The sequence below is a fragment of the Oculina patagonica genome, chromosome 9 (assembly GCF_052425735.1).
Source record: "Oculina patagonica isolate OP01 chromosome 9, crgOcupat, whole genome shotgun sequence".
Classification (NCBI taxonomy): Eukaryota; Metazoa; Cnidaria; class Anthozoa; order Scleractinia; family Oculinidae; genus Oculina; species Oculina patagonica.
The window spans coordinates 8,794,472-8,818,898 of record NC_135766.1 but is presented as its reverse complement, the minus strand read 5'-3'; the positions used below and the strand labels follow the sequence as shown (position 1 = coordinate 8,818,898).

The 24,427-nt window shown below is 37.9% G+C and overlaps 1 protein-coding gene and 1 pseudogene across 1 annotated transcript; both read right to left on the bottom strand.

Annotated features, from left to right (window-relative positions):
* Positions 1–946: 946 nt before the first annotated feature.
* On the bottom strand, positions 947–1,064 carry LOC144667005 (5S ribosomal RNA; annotated as a pseudogene).
* A 686-nt stretch (positions 1,065–1,750) lies between these two features.
* Positions 1,751–24,427, bottom strand: LOC144665677 (uncharacterized). Its single transcript, XM_078526961.1, has 10 exons — positions 23,520–24,427; positions 16,618–16,663; positions 15,339–15,566; positions 14,595–14,861; positions 13,736–14,008; positions 13,377–13,652; positions 12,223–12,393; positions 11,740–11,919; positions 9,467–9,700; positions 1,751–2,390 (listed from the first exon to the last, which is right to left on the bottom strand). The coding sequence occupies exons 1-10, from the start codon at positions 23,841–23,843 to the stop codon at positions 2,083–2,085; spliced, it is 2,307 nt and encodes a 768-aa protein (XP_078383087.1). The 5' UTR covers positions 23,844–24,427; the 3' UTR covers positions 1,751–2,082.

The following is a 24,427-nucleotide window of genomic DNA, read 5'->3' as shown; positions in this document are numbered from 1 at the left end:
CTTCTTTCACGTATGAAAAACGTTTGCCAGCGCAAACCATTCAAAACATCTCGTCGAAAACCAAGAACTGTGATGTGATAATCATGCAACGGTAGATCGCCGCGCTTCTTTAGACAACCTGTTGACAGCTATCAATATCAAATAATTAATGGCAAGAAAAGTTTTTCGTTCATAACTTTGTGTAGAGACAATCTTTTTCCGTGCTCTTTTTTTTTAATGAAAGGTCTTAATGAAATCTACCCGAAAATACCAAAATATATTTTTCTTTAAAATGGTCAATTTTGGGGTACACTGATACCTTAAGGCAGCGTTTAAAACCACGTGCATCTGGTGGGTCTCTGTAAAAAGAGGACCGGATGGCGGCGGATGGCGGATGATAAAAGGCGGATAAGAAAAGGAGGGTGACAAAATGCGGATACCAAAAAAAATATTAAAAAAATAAAGAAAGAACTTTTTTAATATATCAATAACTTAATCAATTAAATAATTTAATTAATAAATTGAGAAGTAAATATTAGCACACCCACTCCAGGAAATGTCTGACAAGACGAAAGAAACAGCCGATAAAAAACTTTTTTTGAAAAAAAAAACCTTGACTTTCTTTTATCATTGGACTCCGGGGTGTTACTAAACTGAGGATCAGCGCAGTATTGTTTGTGAATGGTTGTTCGACTTTATCATATGAAACTGGACAGAAAAACAAACAAACAGTAAATATATCTCAGACAATAAAGGGTTCCTATATATCTCTTCTTAATCCTTTGAGGTCGATCTCGAGCCGGGATTTCAAGATAGGATTTCGAGTGAGGATTTCGTTAATTTAAAGAAGACTTTCTCGCCCCGCTCGAGACAATGAAACGTACAAAGCCGAAGTCAACGAAGCCGTTAGAATGAATATGGAAGACCTGAAAGTTACTAAGTTCGTACTGGGAAATTAAAACAAGGAAACCCACAACAAAGGGTATTCCAGTTGATCACACATCCAAGTACTAACCCCGCCCAACAAGGCTTAACTTCGGCGATCGGACGAGAACCGGTACTTTCCTTGTGGTATCACTCCCAGACGAAACAAAGCGTTACAAAGGTCTTGCAAATAGATAAAAGAAATACCCGATCTTTAAAATGATGTTTGGGCATTTCTCATGCTATAACTGGAGTTAACTGCGATAAGCTGATTTGTCTGATTTACCCGCCCTTTCTGATACCACATAGAAGGCACAGGTTCTCATCCGATCGATGAAATTAAGCCCTGTTGGGCGGGGTTAGTACTTGGATGGGTGACCAACTGGAAAACCCGTTGTTGTGGGTTTTCTTTTTTCAAAAAAAAAAAAAAAAAAAAATTCCCAGTACGAACTTAGTAACTTTCAGGTCTTCCATTTTCATTCTTACGGCCTCGTTGACTTCGGCTTTGTACGTTTCATTGTCTCGAGCGGGGCGAGAAAGTTTTCTGTAAATTAACGAAATCCTCACTCGATATCATATCTTGAAATCCCGGCTCGAGATCGACCTCGAAGGTTTAAGAAGATATAGGAACCCCGCGAGGAGGGGGGGGGGGGTACTCCCTATAATGGCCTATACGGGGAGGCTCCGCCCGAAAGGGGTACCTTTTTCAGGTTTCAGGTATATAAAAGGGTAGGGATTTCACGAGTTTAAGTTGGCTATTTAAAAGGGCCTTTAATTAAAATGTTTCGAACAGACGCAATTTATGGCTGTATTATTTTAATTTATTAAGCGCTACATAAAAGTGACAAGAAAACATCCTATTTTAAGTCCACGCCATGTCTCTTAGGTACAGTTTTTCTAAACTGAAAAAAAAACTTTTTATTAAGAAAAGTTCTTTGTTATAACTAATTATGCCATCTGTGACAAAATATTCCAAAACTAACAATAAAAATAAAGTAGAGATACATTTTTTCACAGAACTGTATTTAAAGAAAGAGATAAAATAAAAACGAAGTTACTTGCTGAAGACGCCTGTTTTTTGGCTATAACGACAAGAACATATCTTGGTACAACAACAACACTGATACTAAGCTAATGAAATATGTGTTAACGGTTTAGCGTTTGTCCAAGTCACGTGACTCAACCGAGATAGAATACCTCCACCTCATCAGGTGTGAATTTGTAAGAGCCAGCCAGGATTGTTCTTCTGTCTTGTACTCCACTTGGAACAGAGTAGTAGGTGCCAAAGTTTGTGTATGAATTAGTGTTACTGTTTGCATTGTTTGCAATGTAGATGTTATGCCCTGCACCAAAAGTTGGACCATAACTTGAGTGGCTGCAAATTGCGTGTTGTGAATTTGACACCATGCTCTTGAAGGGTCCCAGGCCCTCCTGGTTGCGTAACGAAAATATGAACGCATTGGAAGAGGAATCATAGCACTTGGACCCTGAACAGCAAGAAAATAAAAACAGGAATGTGAACTACGTAGAAAACATAGACGCCTGAAAATGTTTTTATGTGCAACTCACAAATGCGAACTGAAATCAATATGTATCGAATAAATAAAATAGATACATTAAATACGTACATAATTAAATCAATATATTTTAAATAATTAAAAAAAAAGATACATCAATGAATAAACAAATGAATGAACAAATGAATGAATGAATAAGCAAAATAGAACATGTGTATGAAACAGCATGTAAAATAGCGAAATCGTAATTATTTTTTTAACTTTGTTACTGATTTTCTTGCCTAAAAAAACTGAAATTAATTCACAGACTCGTTTTTATTAAAAAATGTGTCAGTTTAGGTTTATGATCAAATAGATGGGGTTACCACGGTTCCCCCCTGGTCCCGTACCTGTGCATGCAACCTCTTTAAGGGACATCATAAAAACAAATCTGGTTGAATAATTACTCGTCTTCGTAAGTTTTATTCTACAGACTCTATGTTGATTTCAGCTTTTGTTTTCCATCAGACACCAGGCATTCGAAAACACGTTTTACTTTGGAAAGAAAAGTTGAGAAGAGATTTTAAACATCATTATATACAACAGCGGATTTTTTCCTTGGGAAAAAAAAACATGTTTTCCCATTTTGATTTTTGACAAGATTATTCACAGCAATATCTTTAAGAAAATGACTTCTAAAAAGTTTTGGCCGCGGTTATCTCCTGAGAGGGTCCGGATGGGCTGTCTGACATTTGCAGACTGCAGACTTGCAGAATGTTACTCCGGTTAGCCTACCATTCACTCCGGTTAGCCTGAATAACACTTCGGTTACTATGTACGGATAGCTCTCAATAATGATAATGTTAACACGATGAATAGCTATATATTCTCATATGGTGGATTTCCACTGTCGCATATTTTTTTACGCGCGTTCACGTGCGTGAAAAAATATAAAGACATGAACGACTTGCGTAAACGTTCACGCAAGTCGTTCAAACATTGTCTCTACTGAATTTTTTTCAAGCACGTAAACGCACGTAAAAATTTACACGTCAGTGGAAATCCACTGCAGTCTGCCATCTGCAAATGTCACACACTCGTCTATATGGGGTTAACTAATATTTGAAAATTGGCAAAAAAATACAGCTGATAAATTCCTTTTTTGTTTTTAACTTGCAGCTGAGGCATTTTAACAAACATGTCAGGAAAGTCTTCTTATGTTAATTTCGCAATTGAAAGTAATCCCCTTTTAGAAATTGGTGTACATTGATGGAAGCTACACCTTAGGACCCATGGCTTATGTCGTTTTGTCGACAAGGCATTTTGTGCCTGTGTTGTTGCGAAAATAACTAGTAAGTAAGTAAGTAAAGTCTTTATTTAACGAGGGTAGCACTAGAATAGTATAAAAAAACACTAACAAACCAGTAGCCCTCAATAATTATTTACAATAAAATATAAAAAATACACAGATTAATACGAATATTAAAACTATGGATAGACTATGAAATATTACGACTAAAAATACAAGAAATACGAGATAAAATATAAAAAAAAAGTAAAAAGAGTAAAAGTGCAACTAAATTACAAAATAAAATGATTTAAAAGCTACTGTTCTTTAAAAATTCTCTTCCAAAGAGAGTTCCTAACTAACTTGCGAAAGTCATTTTAAGCTTAAATGAAGCACTTTTTGAGCTATTCAGAAGTTCGATGAAAGAGACGCAATGTCGTTGGAAGGTAACCTGGTACTTTTTGGCGAAATATTTTGGTTAAAGCAAATGCGCTCCAGGCTGATCACGTGTCTATAAATGATTCACGTTTGATTAATTAACATAAATGATTTGATTTGATTATACTTTAACAAGACATCCCTCGATTTGATTTGATTTTAACAAGACATCCCTCGATACAACGTAGTGGCATCTTTTTCTGGTATAAAGCACTCTGAAACTTGTTACCAGATTCAAGCAGAACAAATCAAACTCTAACAGCGTTCAAAAATAGCATCAGAACACTCGATCTATTATGACGATAACTATTTACCCATTTAATTCATTTCATACTATTAACGTGTTGTTTTTAATTAGTGTTTGGCATTTTTTGTTTTTAGTTTCTACTCAGTACGTTATCAATGTTTTGTTATTGTTGTTTTTTATTAGCTAATTAGTGTGTTATACCTGGAAACTAGCTGGTGAGTCTAGAATGCTGGGCTTGCAAAAGCTAAGTGTATATTCACAATAGTAAACTTAGCTTTTCAGCGAGGTTTTAAGTTTACATTTTCTGTCCATCAGTTTTATTGTCGGTTTTTCTTAAGCACCACAAAACATAAGCAATATTTTTTTTTTATAAAAGAGATATTGAACAGTCGATCAACTTTCAATCCTGGGTTAGTATTGACCACCTTCCAAACAACCCAGACTAGGTAGTTTATTTTCATGGGCTCTACTTCCACCCTATTCGTGAGCCCGCGTTTCTTGCCTTAGACCTCACATGGGGAAGAGAATGACAACCAACTCGAATAATAACAGATCAGAAATCAAGATATACTTTTTTCGATAATACATTTTATACCACTTACAAGCGACTGTGATGTAGCCGCAACTGCAGCTCACCAAAAAATCATTAATAATACATATATACTCAGATCTTATAAAATTTCAGAAAGAGCCCCCTCCCCACAAAATGAGCCCTTTCCAAAAAAGTCCCCCCACCCTTCGGATGCGGTTTGATGGAAGAGTCGCAATGTCGTCAGAATGTAGTACAGTATTTTTTTTTAACTTAACATCAGGTTAAAACAAATGTTTAATAAAACAGAAAAACCTTGAAACGTCGTCATTCAAACACTCCATACTGATCACGTGTCTATATCTGATTCGCGTTTGATTATTTATCATAAACTTAAAAGGATTAGAAACCAACAAGACATCCCTCGACAGAACATAGAGCCAACTATTCGTTGGTGCTGATTAAAAAACACAACTTTTAAAAATTTCCTGATCTGGTTGAATAAACTATGATATAACAGAAATAGCTAAGTGCTAAGAAATGACTAAATTTTACTGACAGCTGAGACGTGATAAAATCTTTAACTGACAGCTGAGAAATGGCCTGAATATTGACTGATAACTAACAATCCATCACCCCTACCCAGACCCTCTTCTTATATTGCCAATCCGGTCACCAAACTTCTATGTAGGATTTTCTATATTTCTATCAGCGAAAGCGAATAAATAAAATTAAACCAAATAATCATTTTTCCTCTCCTAACAGCAGTCCCACGCATTTCGTTTCCGAAGAAAACTCTATACCTTGTAATTCTTATATCACCGTTCTAGGTACACGATCTCGGTGTTTCGTCATTCCGTGTTAGCAGTTGCCTGAGTATGACTCTTTGTTGGTCAATTAATTTTTAGAACATTGACGGGGACAAGCAGGTTTGTGGTTTTGAAAAGATAAAAAACATAATCGGCCACGCGAATGTGATGTAGCCTCAACCGCTGTCCACCAAAAATCATTAATAACACAGATAGCTTATAAAATTTCGGAAAGAGGTCCCCCTTTCTTTCTTCAAAATGAGCCCTTCCAAAAGAAGTTCCTCACCCACCCAAACTCCAGAAAAAAAGAATAAAGTCTTACGAATATAAGTTCATGGATATATAAATTTAGTTATAGCCCTTAAAAAAGAAAAGATATAAGCCCTTTTGTAGAACTAATGTTTAGTATTTTACACTATCACAAACTGCTTATAGAGACCTGTAATGTTTGCTTTACGGCTGGAGGACTTGTTTTGGGTTTCATATTGTTATGTTATGAGAGTCTTATTATGTGGCCTTTTTATGCACTAAAATATTTTAGATACAGTATCCCGACAAAATTAAAATTAACCTCAAAATATTTAAAAAGCAATTCTCTATCCGAAAATAGTCCCCCATTCCATAAGTTTGAAAGGATTATGTTCGTAATTTCACCGCGGCTGGTAAATACCTAGATAAAATTGAGAGTTACAACCTGTATCGATTGAAATCAAAGACAGACAAATCAAAAACTACTCGTCACAGAAGAAAAACTGTATTTTTTAACGAAACAAAAATATATGAAATAACTATAGTTGTAACAGTCATTCGTTATAAACAAAGCCATAGAGTGGGTCTTAGGAAATGTTCAAATGTTCACAAGTTCTCCCCGAAGAATTTGCAATTCTTAAAAAAACAAACAAACAAATGTCTACGTAATTTACTTTTAAAGGTGAGGTTTTTACCTTTTTTTTTCGAGAACCTTACTGCTATAGACCTAGGTACAGCTGATCTATTTAAGATCATGGGCTTGTAAGACCTTGTAATGGTTTCAGCATGCCCGTCTTTGGTATTCTATCGAAGTTACACACATAATTTTGAGGATTAACTTTCACAACAAATTTGGATAGATTCTACGAAAGAGCACACTGAAGTTACTTCGAAGCCAAAATTCGATGCTATTAGTGTTCACCGCTCAAAAGTAGATTATGGTTGACTTTATTGATGTTGCCATGGGAAAGCATTTTGACGTACTTGGATTTGATTCTGTTTACTTATAAATGCTTTACTGGTTTACGGTTAACATTTTTCAGCAATATTACAAGGGCTTGTTGTAATAGAATGCCAACATTAATGGAAAGGTGTAAACTATTGTGAGCCACCTTAAATAATAAATTCACATAATTTCTCTTTTTATTAATCTACGTCCCTTCTTGGATTGTGCATATCTTGTTTAATATCTAAATTCTTAGCATTGTTTGTAAAGTACGTTACATAAGTGACGTCTTCGTTTATTACAGTTATTTAACAATCAGGTTCCAATGTTGACCCTTCAATGCGTATACAGGTGCTTCTAGAAATCCAGGCCTTAGAAATTATCTTGCCTTTAAACTTTATAATGTTTGTTATCGTGGTGTGTTTATTTTATCTGGCATAAGTAGGCGTTTTGTATGAACTAACCAAACGTTACTAAAAATGTGATGATAAAACAAACACTGTTAGGGTAGATGGCAATTGAATTTGAAACATGCTGATTTTAAAAGAAAAATAATCAAAGCAAAGATTCAAGTTGAAAAAACAACAACTCAAGTTTAAATAAGGAGGGGATTGCAACTGCATTAATGCTCAAGTGAATTAAGAATGGGTCAGTCTAAATTTTGGAGGGGGGTGGTCTAATCTAAAAGTTATTCAAGCTTTCGCTAAGAAACTTGCATAAGGTAAAGTGTTTGTACGAAATGTTTCAGTTTTTGGTTTAAAGGTCATTCCTGCTTGGTCACGCGTACGTGACATACCACACCCAAATTATTGATAAAAATTTCAAACCAAATTGACGAGAACTTGCAAGTATAATGATTGACTAATTTTGATTTCTGCGAATGGCTGTAGCTATTAAGTATGAAGAACTAATCGGGGATTTACAAATTTGTTTCTTTTGTTTCAATTACAACGTCTTTCTCTTGGAGAGGGACTGGGACTAGGCAAAAATAGGAAATAATGAAGAAATAATAAACATTTTTAAAAATCCCCGTTTGGTAGGACTTTTGGCTAGGTGAGGTAAAGGTTTTGAGAGAAAAAACGAAAGATTTCTTGTACATTTACATCCCGTAACTCAAATGCTCCTAATTGTTATATTTAGGGCATGGTCAGTCACGTGACCACTCGGGGCTGTGTCAATCATTGGAAAGTTTCATTTCCAATATAAACAAACAAAAAGAAGCAAAGTTTTTGAGAAAAGGAACAAATCACAAAGAAATGAAAAAAAAAGGTCAGCTTCGAGCCAAAGTGGCGCATACTGCCGGAGCTTATCCCGGTTTCCTTAGCATTAAACAGCTAGGAGTATTTCTACTCCCCCTGGATGGGATGCTAGTCCATCGCAGGGAACCCCCAGCATTATTTCGCCGGTACCCATTTATACACCTGGGTGGAGAGAGGCACTATGAGAGTAAAGTGTTTTGCCCAAGAACACAACACAGTGACCCCGGCCAGGGCTCGAACCTGGAACACTCGCTCCGGAGTCCGGCGCGCTAACCATTAGGCCACCGCGCCTCCCATAAGAACCATTCCTTAATTCAGATGAGTGTTGTACTGCACAGACTTCTTTGATTCTCACTTGGCTGCCGAGGAAAATAAAATTAACAAATAGCTTAACTCTTCCAAATGCTCAAAAATGTAACTGGTATTAAAGTGGTATTCAAAAAGACTTTACCTTGGTGGCGGACACTACGAGGTTAACAAGATTTATACCAGGATACATGTACCGTGATTATTCTATTAAGCTTCCTTTTTCTAATAAGCATGTTATAACAAGCGCATCCCCCGCCCAACCCTTGAATTTGTTTTTTATTAATAAGCGCCCCCTGTACCGATATTTGAAGCACCACTTATAAAATAATACATTATTTAAGTGCCATCAAAGTACATTGAGATCATTCGTGGTTTATCTTCCTTATGAACTGTTCACATTTCAGATCAGTTCTTCTAAGCGTCTTCACTGCTATTTTTAGGCTAGGCCCGATTTCTTTCAATCAAAATATTATCTTTCTTTTGTCTGCGCCGTTTACTTAGATATACTTTGCTCAAAAAAATGATGATCGTTTTCTGGAAGGACTGAAACAGTAACTTCGATTGGTAAAGTAGTCAAAGATTCTAGATCTGCAATGATTGCTGCACGAAATTAAAAGAAGCATACCGGTTGCATCGAGGTATAATGGGTCGGGGGGGGATGAGGGGGGGGGGGGGGATGAGTGAGTAACTAGAAAGATGGAATATCTGAAGTCTTGTTAAGGCGACGAAGAACGTTCACTACATTTGTTTAAACAATTGATGAGGAAAACATGTCGAGAGCTTGCAAAAAGATAAATGCTGCTGTTGTCTATTTAAATAAGCTTATGTTGACACATATCCCCGCGAGTGTTCGTGATTGTTCAGGTATATAGAGGGAGGGCGGAGGATGTTTAATAGGTATCTGTCCCTCTATGACTAGAAATTATTACTTTTTTTCTCTCTAAATTTCCTCTCATAATTATGTTCTTGAAGCTGTTCATTAGTAAACCTTACCCCATGGAATGTCAACGTATCCTCCAAACACGAACTGGTCTTTTCTGATGATAGTTATCGTGTGACGCTTTCCATCACAGTAACTATGAAAGGTACTTGCAGCCCAGCCGTGAGAAGTGGCGCGGTAACACAGTTTCCAATGTGAATAAGAACCAGTCACAGGATCCATAAATCGACTGAGATGACTGAGGAAAAATTCATTGCCTCCAATAATATCTGAATGTATTTGCATTCCTACACAAAGTAACAAACGTCATCATAACGTCATCATTAGTAAATATTGAGAGACAGTATTAACCCTATTCAGACCGCGGGGGGGGGCTTTTGAGGCCCGCGCTGACTTTGAACGCTTATAACTTTTTCAAGAAGTAACCAAACCCTGTCAAACTTTGTTAGTTTATCTAAAATTTATCAGGGAATAATTTGGTAGGATAAGATGTTGTGTCAAGAACTTGAATTTACATTTTGATAGGCATGTTTGCCCGAATTTGTAATTTTTTTGTTTCTATTAAGAAATTTGATTGCTTAAGGTCGCGGGGGACACCTTAGGCTCATCATTATGCATTTATTTAAAGCGTATGCACGAAGTACAACGACTGACATCGACAACTTTACGAGATATTTATGACTGGATAAAAATATGGGCGCGTGCGCGTGCTTTGTAAAAAATTCCTGTTTCTTTGATATTTTAACCAATTTAAACAACACTTAGCGATATACGTTCATATAGATTGTAGGAAGTCTTTGAGCTTATTTTCATTTAAATTTGAATATTTCTGCAACTCAGAGTAATCACAAAAATATTCGGCATAAACAATCGTGTCCTATTAAAAAACGCATTGTTGTCGCCGTAAAAGCGTGGAATATAATTACCGTAATTACATGTCTCCTTGGCAAAATGATCGTATTTAGGTCGGGACACCTTCGGAAATCTCAAAGTTTTGACTTTTCCGACAATTTTGTGGCAGAGAATACAGCACGGATACAGAACTTCATGACTTGCCACTGCAGATAGGTAAACTATGAATACTGTAGTGTGTCATAACAGAAGCGGAATTTTAAAAGAGCGCTTTTAGAAAGAGGTAGAAGACATTAAATTCAAATTTGCGCACTTAAACCGCCGTAATTTGCTGGCAAACTTTAAATTTAAAAATCCGCTTCTGTTATGACACTCTAGAGGTATTGACTGATTAGTTTTTGACAAGATCCCAGTGTGCTGTCTTCTACTCGTTCCGCAAACTCTGCCACAAAATCATGTTTTTCCCAATTTGGCACTCACGAGGCTATAACATCGACGTTAAATGCAATCTACCAGATAAAAGACGACATTCACAATCTTTCCATCAATTCTTTATGTCTCTGTAAAATTTGAGCTTAATCGCACCCATAACAGCTGAGAAATAAGCGCTTCAAAAAATGCAGGTCAAGCAAAATTTCTCTTCATGAATTTATTCATGCTGTAGGTATCCCCAGCGACCTTAAATATTTTGGAAGTTACATAAAGGGGGCTTCCGAAGCCCCCCCCCCCCCCCCTGGTCAGAGAAGGTCCAAAACAGCCCGGTCTGAATAGGGTTTACGCGAAGATATCACTTCCTTTAAAGTTATATGCACCTGTCACCCCTTTCGGGTTAAAAAACAAACAACAACAAAAGCAAAAGCATTTCCTGTAAATAACGTATCATCATAAATTTACTGAATTTAAAGGCCTAAAAAGGTATTCATAGATAGCGACTTATGTTTGGCATTGAGTAATATTTAATCACTGTTGCATCACGGTGTTTTTGCCCGGGGGGGGGGGGGGGGTACTCCCATAAATTTCGGATAGGGGTGTGCCGCCCAGGTTCTTAAACCCTTACCCTATTTAAGGATAAAGAAAGCGAAAATTGATACCCTTTTTAAGGCCCAAACGGAAAAATGACACCCTATTCAAGGGAAGAAGAAACGTTCCGTAACGACGCAAATAACGGCTAACTGCGCACAGCAAAACACAAATTTTTATACTAACACTTGAACGGATGCCTTTTTTACGTTTAGCTGGGCGTTTTTTTAGCTGATAGAATTTAGGTACCCTATCTAAGGATCACACCGGGAACACATTGCCAAAAGGAGCAAAAAAGATACCCTATTTAAGGACTGAGAACCTCAAAAACCATACCCTATCGGGCGGCACATACCTATATAGCCCATATATGGGAGTACCCCCCCCCCCCGGGTGTTTTTGTTTGGCAATTATAATTTAAGCATCATTATCAATATGAAAACATACCTCTTACCTAAAATACATGAAGGTTGAACTCCAGTCCAAGTACCATTGGCCAGGCAGTGACGCTCTGGTGATCCTTTTAGCCAGTAATCAGGATAACAAGTGAATGATTCTTGGTCTCCTTCCCAATACGATTGTCTGTGAGTAAAACCATGCTTCAGGGTTTCCAGAGGAGGACAAGCTCTGCGACCTACATTTAAAAGCAGCGAACAGGATCAGATGTCACATTCGGAAGAACACAAATTTAATTAAAGTTAATGCTTGGTCCAGTGCAGTAGGAGTTATCTGGTTGTTGTTGTTTTTTGTTTTTTTTGCCTGTTTGTTTGTTTTGTTTTTTGATGTCCCACTCTTGTTTTCTTATTGTAAGTAAATTCAACAGCCATTTCTCGCCAAGAACAACAATCTCGTAAATATGCTCGCACAATTTCAACTAGTTGCTGTGAAAAATAAAGATAATACTTGCATGGTACGATAGAGTATGAATGGTGCTTACATAAAGGCTGTATACCACTCCAGTTACCGGAAGACAGACACTTTCGAGTGGTTGGTCCAAACAACCGATATCCCGGATGACAAATAAACGACACCGATTCACCAGTCCAGTACCGTGAGCTCACTTTTTCTCCGTTGATTGGAGAACCAGGATTACCACAATTGACTAAAGCTTAAAAAAAAGAAATTGGAAACATTAAGAGAAAGCTGTCACATTAAAAGATATCCGCAACATTAATAATTATAATTATTACAAGATTTGTGTCAAAAAAAATCCTATCAATAAGTGTAGTTATAGGGCCTTAATATTCTTGTTTATATTTTTGTTCCACAAAACAACAACAAAAACAACAACGACAACAACAACAACAAAAACCTTTGTTCCATGTCACGACTTTGACTGACATAGTTGAGAAAGAAATCGGTATGTGGTGCGGTTGTTGAGTCTTACGAATTTAAGTCGATTCTTCGTAAGCCATCTTTAGATATGTATATAGATAGATAATTTATTGAAGTTTTAAAATTACAGCATAAAGGCTGAAAAGATGGTATATTTGCATAAAACAATTTTAAAAAGTTGAATTAAGGCGGAATCCATCAGGAAATCGACCGAGTAATATTAATTTCAGTTGGACAAAAATCGAGTACCCTTTTTAAAGCTAAATATCAAAGTCATTATCCGTGAAAACACCAACAACAGTTTATTATCAGAGCCTGATTTTCAAAGTTCACAAGAAGCATGTAAACAGAAGGTAAAATTGAGTTGAACTTCGAACATTGTTTTCAATGTTTGGTGTTGATAGAAATGAATTCTTTTGATAAGATATTTGAAAAAGCAGCACAGAAGTTTACAATAAGATGTAAATAATTTTGGTACATATGTTTTTTTTTCAATTGATACGCGAAGTCCTGGCGCATTCCGACTTTATTTAATTAATCTTTTTTTGGCAGTTTGACAGATTAAAAATGTCTCTCAAATAATCTCTCTGGATATTTATTGATTGACATGACGGATTTTATTTGTAAAGATTACACGGAACAATTTTTCAATGGCTGAATGTTAGTTTAAAATAGAGACTGTTGCTTACAAAAATTAATAGGAAACAAGTCTGTCATTTTTATCAAATTGAAAAACAAAGCAATTTGTTCACATACTTAGGCTTGTGTTGGCTTCTGCTGTCGTATTCTTGTCGTTATAAAACAGACACGTGTAGGTCCCAGTGTCGTTCGGTTCGAAACCATGGACGACGTATTCACTCTTTAACAAATCTTTCCCGTCCTGCACTTCCACAGAACTAACAAGTCGCCCATCTTTGAACCACTTGACCTTAGGTAGCGGCGAGCCACGAGCAGAACAATTTAACTTCACAGAATCACCAACATTTGGCACTTGAATTTCACTGGGAGGGCTTGACACAATGTAGGGATTCACTTAAAGAAACAAGCATATAACATATTACAACCGCGCTTTCATTCACAATAAATTCTGGGATTTTAATGATTCTTAAGCTTACCCACATCCTTAACCACGACCCATGTCACTGCCATGACACTCCCAAGTTCATTAGCTCCTTGGCATACGTAAGCACCATCATCCTCTTCTGTCGTATTGTAAATCGTTAGTTTGTTACCATCAATGACGTGTCTGTTGACCGGAAGTCGCTTGAGAGATCTTGTCCACGAGATCACAGGGAAGGGATAGCCAAAGATGTCACACTTGAGAATCGTGTCCCATGATTTGTAAGTGGTAACCGATTTCTTTGGTTTTGTCACAAATTTGGTTGGCACTAAAAACATTAATAGAATTGAAAGGACAAACAAAGATAAAAAGATACGATTAATATAAGCAGAGGTTTATAACAATATATTGACCAATATATTGACCATGACAGGATAAAACCCCACAAACTACAGCACATAAAGATATTACAAAATAGCGGCAATCGATTGTTTTCGCAGCTTTCAAATTGCGACAGTGGGCATAAAGTACTGATGAATATTAATAAAGTGATATCGGACGTTTTAAAATTCAGGAAATGACACAGGATAACTCCCCCCCCCCCCCCCCCCCCCCCCTCCCTAGAGATGCTTCAATGCAAAAATACAATTAATATAACGAAAACGTCATGATTGTTGTAAAGGAAACAAACATAAATATATGAATAATTGGCTTTTGATTCTCTATAATAAATTATTTAAGCTTAAGATTGAAACCTTGAAGCTGTCAGCCAATCTTACTTAAATACAATACAGTGATTACCCTTTGAGTTTAGTTCACTTGGGCATGAGGACGTGGAATGCATATGAAGGCGAAGCATTTGTTTTTTACGTGATGCTTAGAACAATTAATTACATAATCGTCATATAACATACCTTTTACAGTTAAATTGACTGACGATTGAACTCTGCCCAACAGATTCTCCGCTGTGCAGGTGTAGATACCGCGGTCTTCAAACTGAATTTCCTTTATTTCCAAGTTTCTTTTCTTAAACTGTTTTCTTTCTTCTTCTATCACCTGTCCATCTTTATACCACGTGATCACTGGTGGTGGGAAACCGGCTGCTTTACAAGGTAATGTGACGTTTTGTTTCTCTTTAACCGTCACGGAAGAAGAAGGCTTTGAAACGAAAAGCGGTAATTCTGTAAAACAAATGTTGCATGTTGTCACTCCTGTGTCAGTGAGTCTCGTATATTGGCCAACAAATTTGTAAAAAAAATAACAATAAATAACATTGTCTGTTTGTAGATTTTAAACTTCTATTCGAGTTTGTTAAGAACTAAACAGAACTAGACGAAGAGGATAAACCCCACGATATTAGTCATTCTTTCTTTTAAACATATTTTAAGAAAATAACAATTTTATTAATTTTGGATTGTCTTTGTATTAACCATCGCGTGAGGTGTATGAATGAGTTGGTATGTCCTGGTATGTAGTTCCCAGTATTGCACAAAATGATCAGGCGACAGCTAATGATTTGAGAACCACTATTTCCATGCAATGATGAGGCATGTCAAGAAATATATCGAAATAAATGGCAACGTCTCACATGGAACACGCAACCGTTATTCATGAAACTACACTGCAGTTTTATACTTCCAAAAGGAATAAAATCGTACCTAACTGACGTCCATTACTAGAGCTTGTTTCATGTTGTGTCGATTTACCAGGCGGTCCTGCAGCCCCAGGGGGTCCTGGTAATCCTCTGCTGCCTCGCTTCCCTTGCGGACCAGGAGCACCCCTTGTTCCTTTTCTTCCTCTTTTACCAGGAGGGCCCTGGGAACCAGTAGGTCCAGATGAACCGGGAGGGCCTGGTGGGCCTGGTGGGCCTTGAGGTCCAACACGACCTGATGAAATAATACACGTTCAGTAAGATGATGTCACACTAATTTTAATCTGCAATCAGACCTCGCCTGATCGCAGGTTAACTAAATTTTACAAGGTTTTTCTCAATGTGAGTTTTGATCAGGATTTATTTAATTTAATTTGGTGATCACATCTATCCACACCACTGCTCATCGTCAGTTTCTTATTAATTGTAAGCCACAGAATTCAAACGCGCCCTTTATTTGCCATCAAATTAATCATTATTGTAAACAGTGGTACTGTTCTCTATCCGTTCGTTTTTTCTCAACTGCGTAAGGACTTTCGAATAACTAGTGAACAATTACAGTAACAGCGTTCGAGTAACAGCCTTGCCGAAATAAACAACAACAGAAAATTAACAAACAAACAAACAAACAGACAAACAAATCAATCAATCAATTAATCAATAACCTTCCAGCATTCAGGGCTCAAACAACGCCTGCGGAAGGGACTAGGGCATTGCCTGACTCGTCCCCAGTCGTCTTTTAAGTCCGTCGTGAGTCTAGAAGGGAATCTTTCGCGTCTTACAATTTTCGCATAAGAGATAATTGGGGACGAGTCAGGGACATTGCAATGTGTTTAAGACCAACCTAAGCAAGGACCCTTTTGACTTTTCATATAGTGTGAAGCACTATTAAACTTCTTGAAGACAGACGTGAAAGAAATAATTTATAAGGCGAACCAGGCTCTGGAGAAAAAAGTCAGTGACGTCATTTAACGCATAACGACAAATAAGATATTCGACGTGACATTTGACTGGACGATTCATGATCGCAGTTGTGGAGAGCCTTCGCCGTTGAAATGTATTTTTTCTTTAGCAGAAACACATTGCTCTCGCTATGCTTATCTCAACTTGCTGTGGATGTACAAATGAGTGTCGAGAAACCTGACAATAAAATGCTGGTAGGTTACTCTGTGTAAGGCGAACAACCCGTTCAGAGATAGTTATTTTATATTATTGAAACCGACATCAGCCGTATGTGGGTCACTTGACCCGTAATGAAAAATTATTTAACTACACAAAATCGTTACCTTCCACGCAAACCACCTTCCCCTGACTTTTTTCCACTGTCACGTTCTGTTGATTGTAAAGAGAAATATTATTGTGATCAGTTTGCTTTTAAACTACCACTCTTTTATTTAGATGATAGCTATGAATGGGTTACTAACATTGGTATAGTCGCTTGGTAGGCGGTTAAAATTGTAGTCTGTTCTGCAAAGCAGTCACAGTGACAATAACGTTAATTCAAAGAAAATCGATGAAACACCTTTCATTACAAACAGTCTCTGGTTTAGTTAGTAGAATTTCTGGAGGTCCAAACCTTTTTTGACAGAATAAAGATACTCTTTTATATCCCTTCGATAGAAAATGGTACCCCCTGGACATACCTACAGAAGGATTATTAATTCCATTTTTCTTAATTTATTCACTTGAATATAAAAGCCCCTTTAAGAACTTAAAATAAGTATTTAACAGTTACAATGACAACGATAATTATTTTTTCAGATAAGTGCTCTGAAATATCTCTCACGTGTTAAAGTATACCATTTTGTATATTTTATTAGATAACTAGAGACTGAAAAACGTATCGCTTTCGTGGAGAGCCTCTCCATAAATCCATAATATTATAGTCCACTTTCAGGGAATCTGACGCCCTCCCCCAGTGGTAGAAATGTTATTTCTTCCGTATTTAACCTCCGAGGCACATCAACTGGCATGGTAAAAATAAATAAGTGCTGGGGGTTGAAGCATTACAAGCAAAACAGGATTTTATAAGCACAAGAGGAAGTTATAAGCACAACATGATGATTAATGTCATAAGCATAACAGGATGGAGGTTTCGGATAACCGTATAAATAGCTTCTCGAGGCTTCAATCTGGTCGGACATACCGAATACTTCCGTTGTAGGTTAAGCAGATGAAGATATATTGAAATTACAAAGCCATATTTTCCAACCAATTATAAAAAGATGTAATGATGTTTTGCGGACAAAAACGTGAAATTTAAGTCAAAATCCAGACTCCTCATCTACACCTTTTCGATATGTTTGCGCATTTTGACCTTTGGTAGTTTGTTGTTGAATACGTGCACGGCAATGCAATAACAGCAACGGAAGCTTGTTAATCTCGGCAAGGCAGTAAAGTTCCACTTATTTGTAATGAGAAATCCTGCGGGTTTTGCTTTATTTGACGAAAAAAAAGTTCGACTTAACCCTTTAAGTCCTAGCCACGCATATGTGCGTGGAAAATACCAGCAGTGATTGAAAAAACTCTAGCTTTTACATATCTGGGCACATGATAGTAATGACTGCTTTTTATGGCAAAGTGATAATTTTCATAGCTTTAAAAGCCAACTAACTGACTAAAACTCTTGATTTCTGTTGCATATGGTTGTTTGTTCAGCAGCAAATCTGAAAATGCCCGTTTTCTACGTAACAGGACAACAACAAAAAACACACATCTTTGCCTCCATTTTTTTTAATGAAAAAATAATTCTGACTTCAAAAATATACATTTGCAGCAAACTTCAACCCTATTCCCTTCCGTTCACCAAGGAAATTTCCCATCAATCATTCAGCAGACTCAGCAATTACTATTCGATTAGAGCTATGCTTGCAAACCTGTAATTTCCTCGTTGCTGACCGAAAGGGATGCTTGGGAAAAACAGTCATGGCGACGGCATGAAAGGCTTCCTACCTTTATTCCATATATTTTTTATAAGTGTCGAGCCACCCAATCCTGCCGGCAAAATGTTGCACCGATTGCATTCTTTGGAAGTCAGAACTCGTCCAAAATGCCTTGGCAGGTCTTGGAATCCACCCACAGAACGGCCAGAGAGACAACTTTACCAATGAACCGCCATCTTTCGATTCGAATATTTCTGGCGTTCCAATCAAGACAAAATCATCTCTCACCTCTGGTTTCTTTCAGATGCTGGCCTCTACCCACCATTCTAGCTTAATGATGCCAGCCTGGGGGCTTCTGCAGTGGAAAATGACTCGAAAAAACACTTATAAACGAAATATTCGCCAGATTCGAGCCCGTATGCTCGCTCAACAAGAAAGAAACGGTTGAATGCTGACGTCACAATAAAACTTTGAGCCATCAGTGTTTTGAAACAGCACACATTTTTACTTGAGCTTCTTATATGCAATCACGAAATTCGACAGATTAGTTTAAGCCCAGAAAACTGCTTAAAAAATACCAGAACCTTAGGATTCTAAGGGTTATGGAGAACAATAGGGGTCACGTGACCAGGACGTACGACACCACGGAGTGAAAGCTAGGGTTATGCTTAACCCATAATAGTGTCTGGATTAGGGTTGAAGGTTAAAGGCTTATGGGTTAAGGTTAGGTATGAGTTGTTGGGGTTAAGGTTTGATTTAGGCTTAGGATGGCAGTTTGGGCCTGGGTAAGTCACGTGACAAGCACTCCTGTCACACTGCATCACATTAAATGAAGTAATTGTAGCCTAATGACTGTGTTAGGCCTAAGTAAAGTTTCTGGGCAAGCTACAGTTTCAAATTATTTACTCATCTTGTTTCAATTCTGTGCTGTGGTCTGATAATAAAGGTTTGAGGGCTAGTGCCATCCACCCCCCCCCCCCCCCTAACTTCTTGCTATGTGTTCAAGTTAACACAAACATTTGCAGAGGGACTAGTATTGATGAGCCTTGCATGTCTGAAGAGTCTCCGAGTTCGAAAGACGAATTGACTAAAAAAGAGTATTTTCGTTTAACCCTTTAAGTCCTAGCCACGCATATGTGCGTGGAAAATACCAGCAGTGATTGAAAAAACTCTAGCTTTTACATATCTGGGCACATGATAGTAATGACTGCTTTTTATGGCAAAGTGATAATTTTCATAGCTTTAAAAGCCAACTAACTGACTAAAACTCTTGATTTCTGTTGCATATGGTTGTTTGTTCAGCAGCAAATCTGAAAATGCCCGTTTTCTACGTAACAGGACAACAACAAAAAACACACATCTTTGCCTCCATTTTTTTTAATGAAAAAATAATTCTGACTTCAAAAATATACATTTGCAGCAAACTTCAACCCTATTCCCTTCCGTTCACCAAGGAAATTTCCCATCAATCATTCAGCAGACTCAGCAATTACTATTCGATTAGAGCTATGCTTGCAAACCTGTAATTTCCTCGTTGCTGACCGAAAGGGATGCTTGGGAAAAACAGTCATGGCGACGGCATGAAAGGCTTCCTACCTTTATTCCATATATTTTTTATAAGTGTCGAGCCACCCAATCCTGCCGGCAAAATGTTGCACCGATTGCATTCTTTGGAAGTCAGAACTCGTCCAAAATGCCTTGGCAGGTCTTGGAATCCACCCACAGAACGGCCAGAGAGACAACTTTACCAATGAACCGCCATCTTTCGATTCGAATATTTCTGGCGTTCCAATCAAGACAAAATCATCTCTCACCTCTGGTTTCTTTCAGATGCTGGCCTCTACCCACCATTCTAGCTTAATGATGCCAGCCTGGGGGCTTCTGCAGTGGAAAATGACTCGAAAAAACACTTATAAACGAAATATTCGCCAGATTCGAGCCCGTATGCTCGCTCAACAAGAAAGAAACGGTTGAATGCTGACGTCACAATAAAACTTTGAGCCATCAGTGTTTTGAAACAGCACACATTTTTACTTGAGCTTCTTATATGCAATCACGAAATTCGACAGATTAGTTTAAGCCCAGAAAACTGCTTAAAAAATACCAGAACCTTAGGATTCTAAGGGTTATGGAGAACAATAGGGGTCACGTGACCAGGACGTACGACACCACGGAGTGAAAGCTAGGGTTATGCTTAACCCATAATAGTGTCTGGATTAGGGTTGAAGGTTAAAGGCTTATGGGTTAAGGTTAGGTATGAGTTGTTGGGGTTAAGGTTTGATTTAGGCTTAGGATGGCAGTTTGGGCCTGGGTAAGTCACGTGACAAGCACTCCTGTCACACTGCATCACATTAAATGAAGTAATTGTAGCCTAATGACTGTGTTAGGCCTAAGTAAAGTTTCTGGGCAAGCTACAGTTTCAAATTATTTACTCATCTTGTTTCAATTCTGTGCTGTGGTCTGATAATAAAGGTTTGAGGGCTAGTGCCATCCACCCCCCCCCCCCCCTAACTTCTTGCTATGTGTTCAAGTTAACACAAACATTTGCAGAGGGACTAGTATTGATGAGCCTTGCATGTCTGAAGAGTCTCCGAGTTCGAAAGACGAATTGACTAAAAAAGAGTATTTTCGTTTAACCCTTTAAGTCCTAGCCACGCATATGTGCGTGGAAAATACCAGCAGTGATTGAAAAAACTCTAGCTTTTACATATCTGGGCACATGATAGTAATGACTGCTTTTTATGGCAAAGTGATAATTTTCATAGCTTTAAAAGCCAACTAACTGACTAAAACTCTTGATTTCTGTTGCATATGGTTGTTTGTTCAGCAGCAAATCTGAAAATGCCCGTTTTCTACGTAACAGGACAACAACAAAAAACACACATCTTTGCCTCCATTTTTTTTAATGAAAAAATAATTCTGACTTCAAAAATATACATTTGCAGCAAACTTCAACCCTATTCCCTTCCGTTCACCAAGGAAATTTCCCATCAATCATTCAGCAGACTCAGCAATTACTATTCGATTAGAGCTATGCTTGCAAACCTGTAATTTCCTCGTTGCTGACCGAAAGGGATGCTTGGGAAAAACAGTCATGGCGACGGCATGAAAGGCTTCCTACCTTTATTCCATATATTTTTTATAAGTGTCGAGCCACCCAATCCTGCCGGCAAAATGTTGCACCGATTGCATTCTTTGGAAGTCAGAACTCGTCCAAAATGCCTTGGCAGGTCTTGGAATCCACCCACAGAACGGCCAGAGAGACAACTTTACCAATGAACCGCCATCTTTCGATTCGAATATTTCTGGCGTTCCAATCAAGACAAAATCATCTCTCACCTCTGGTTTCTTTCAGATGCTGGCCTCTACCCACCATTCTAGCTTAATGATGCCAGCCTGGGGGCTTCTGCAGTGGAAAATGACTCGAAAAAACACTTATAAACGAAATATTCGCCAGATTCGAGCCCGTATGCTCGCTCAACAAGAAAGAAACGGTTGAATGCTGACGTCACAATAAAACTTTGAGCCATCAGTGTTTTGAAACAGCACACATTTTTACTTGAGCTTCTTATATGCAATCACGAAATTCGACAGATTAGTTTAAGCCCAGAAAACTGCTTAAAAAATACCAGAACCTTAGGATTCTAAGGGTTATGGAGAACAATAGGGGTCACGTGACCAGGACGTACGACACCACGGAGTGAAAGCTAGGGTTATGCTTAACCCATAATAGTGTCTGGATTAGGGTTGAAGGTTAAAGGCTTATGGGTTAAGGTTAGGTATGAGTTGTTGGGGTTAAGGTTTGATTTAGGCTTAGGATGGCAGTTTGGGCCTGGGTAAGTCACGTGACAAGCACTCCTGTCACACTGCATCACATTAAATGAAGTAATTGTAGCCTAATGACTGTGTTAGGCCTAAGTAAAGTTTCTGGGCAAGCTACAGTTTCAAATTATTTACTCATCTTGTTTCAATTCTGTGCTGTGGTCTGATAATAAAGGTTTGAGGGCTAGTGCCATCCACCCCCCCCCCCCCTAACTTCTTGCTATGTGTTCAAGTTAACACAAACATTTGCAGAGGGACTAGTATTGATGAGCCTTGCATGTCTGAAGAGTCTCCGAGTTCGAAAGACGAATTGACTAAAAAAGAGTATTTTCGTTTAACCCTTTAAGTCCTAGCCACGCATATGTGCGTGGAAAATACCAGCAGTGATTGAAAAAACTCTAGCTTTTACATATCTGGGCACATGATAGTAATGACTGCTTTTTATGGCAAAGTGATAATTTTCATAGCTTTAAAAGCCAACTAACTGACTAAAACTCTTGATTTCTGTTGCATATGGTTGTTTGTTCAGCAGCAAATCTGAAAATGCCCGTTTTCTACGTAACAGGACAACAACAAAAAACACACATCTTTGCCTCCATTTTTTTTAATGAAAAAATAATTCTGACTTCAAAAATATACATTTGCAGCAAACTTCAACCCTATTCCCTTCCGTTCACCAAGGAAATTTCCCATCAATCATTCAGCAGACTCAGCAATTACTATTCGATTAGAGCTATGCTTGCAAACCTGTAATTTCCTCGTTGCTGACCGAAAGGGATGCTTGGGAAAAACAGTCATGGCGACGGCATGAAAGGCTTCCTACCTTTATTCCATATATTTTTTATAAGTGTCGAGCCACCCAATCCTGCCGGCAAAATGTTGCACCGATTGCATTCTTTGGAAGTCAGAACTCGTCCAAAATGCCTTGGCAGGTCTTGGAATCCACCCACAGAACGGCCAGAGAGACAACTTTACCAATGAACCGCCATCTTTCGATTCGAATATTTCTGGCGTTCCAATCAAGACAAAATCATCTCTCACCTCTGGTTTCTTTCAGATGCTGGCCTCTACCCACCATTCTAGCTTAATGATGCCAGCCTGGGGGCTTCTGCAGTGGAAAATGACTCGAAAAAACACTTATAAACGAAATATTCGCCAGATTCGAGCCCGTATGCTCGCTCAACAAGAAAGAAACGGTTGAATGCTGACGTCACAATAAAACTTTGAGCCATCAGTGTTTTGAAACAGCACACATTTTTACTTGAGCTTCTTATATGCAATCACGAAATTCGACAGATTAGTTTAAGCCCAGAAAACTGCTTAAAAAATACCAGAACCTTAGGATTCTAAGGGTTAAAGCAATATCAAGCGTTGTAGGAGAACGAGTTAATTATCTGTATTACGAACAAACCCACTTAAACTTTGTAGAGTAGTGTCAGTATATGAAACACGGAAGTAATCACACATTATTAAGAACAACTTACATTTCGATGCCCATTCCAGTTTAAACAGACGCTGCTGCATTTGCGGCACATGGATTGACTGTATGCAGCTCTTTTGACGACAGCTTCCTTCCTTTGTGATCCACTTTGAGGCGAGTGTGTAGTTGTTGGTGCCACAATCTCGTGATTAGCAAGCCCATATGGATAACTGTTTACAACCAGCAAATCCCGTTCAACTGCTGTAAGACGCGAATCTAACCGATGTAGTGAATAGCAGGTGAAACCAAGAGAAGCCAACGTCAAAATTAAATTGAATGAAAGGCCAAAGAGAAGAACATTGGAGCTCGTTTTGCTTTTACTCTCCATGTTCGTCGATCTGCTTGTAGACTAGATTGAACGACTGATTGATGCTTTAGCTTACTTATACTCGTCTCGTCAGACAGGAACTGTTATTAATACTCAAGGAATGTTGACCTATTTATTGTTCCATGTTTATCACCATTAATTTGTTTTCGCATTCCACGTTAATCGCCATAATATCTTTTACAGTTTTAACTGGTATTTCCGTTCCATTATCGAATTGTCTGATATATAGCTCAGAGACCTCATGCAGTGGTGTGATCAGAGAAAGAGGAACTTCTTAGCATAAACGTTTATTCAGCTTACGGGGAAGGTAAATCTTTCATAAGGGAAGTTTTGTTCTCAGGGTAAAGCGTTAAAGGATGTTACAGGTATCTGAAAATGACGTTAAACACAAGCGTGAGAAAATTGCATGGTTGTACTATTTACTTGTTTCGTCCTATTTAAACGAGATAAAAACGACACGACCAACCGTTCATTTCGCGAAAATGAATTATTTTGTTTGTTAAACCAAGATTTAAGATTTGTTCTACTGTTATTTTAAATAAATATAGGAATGCCACAAAGTTCATACGGCTAAACTTATTTAA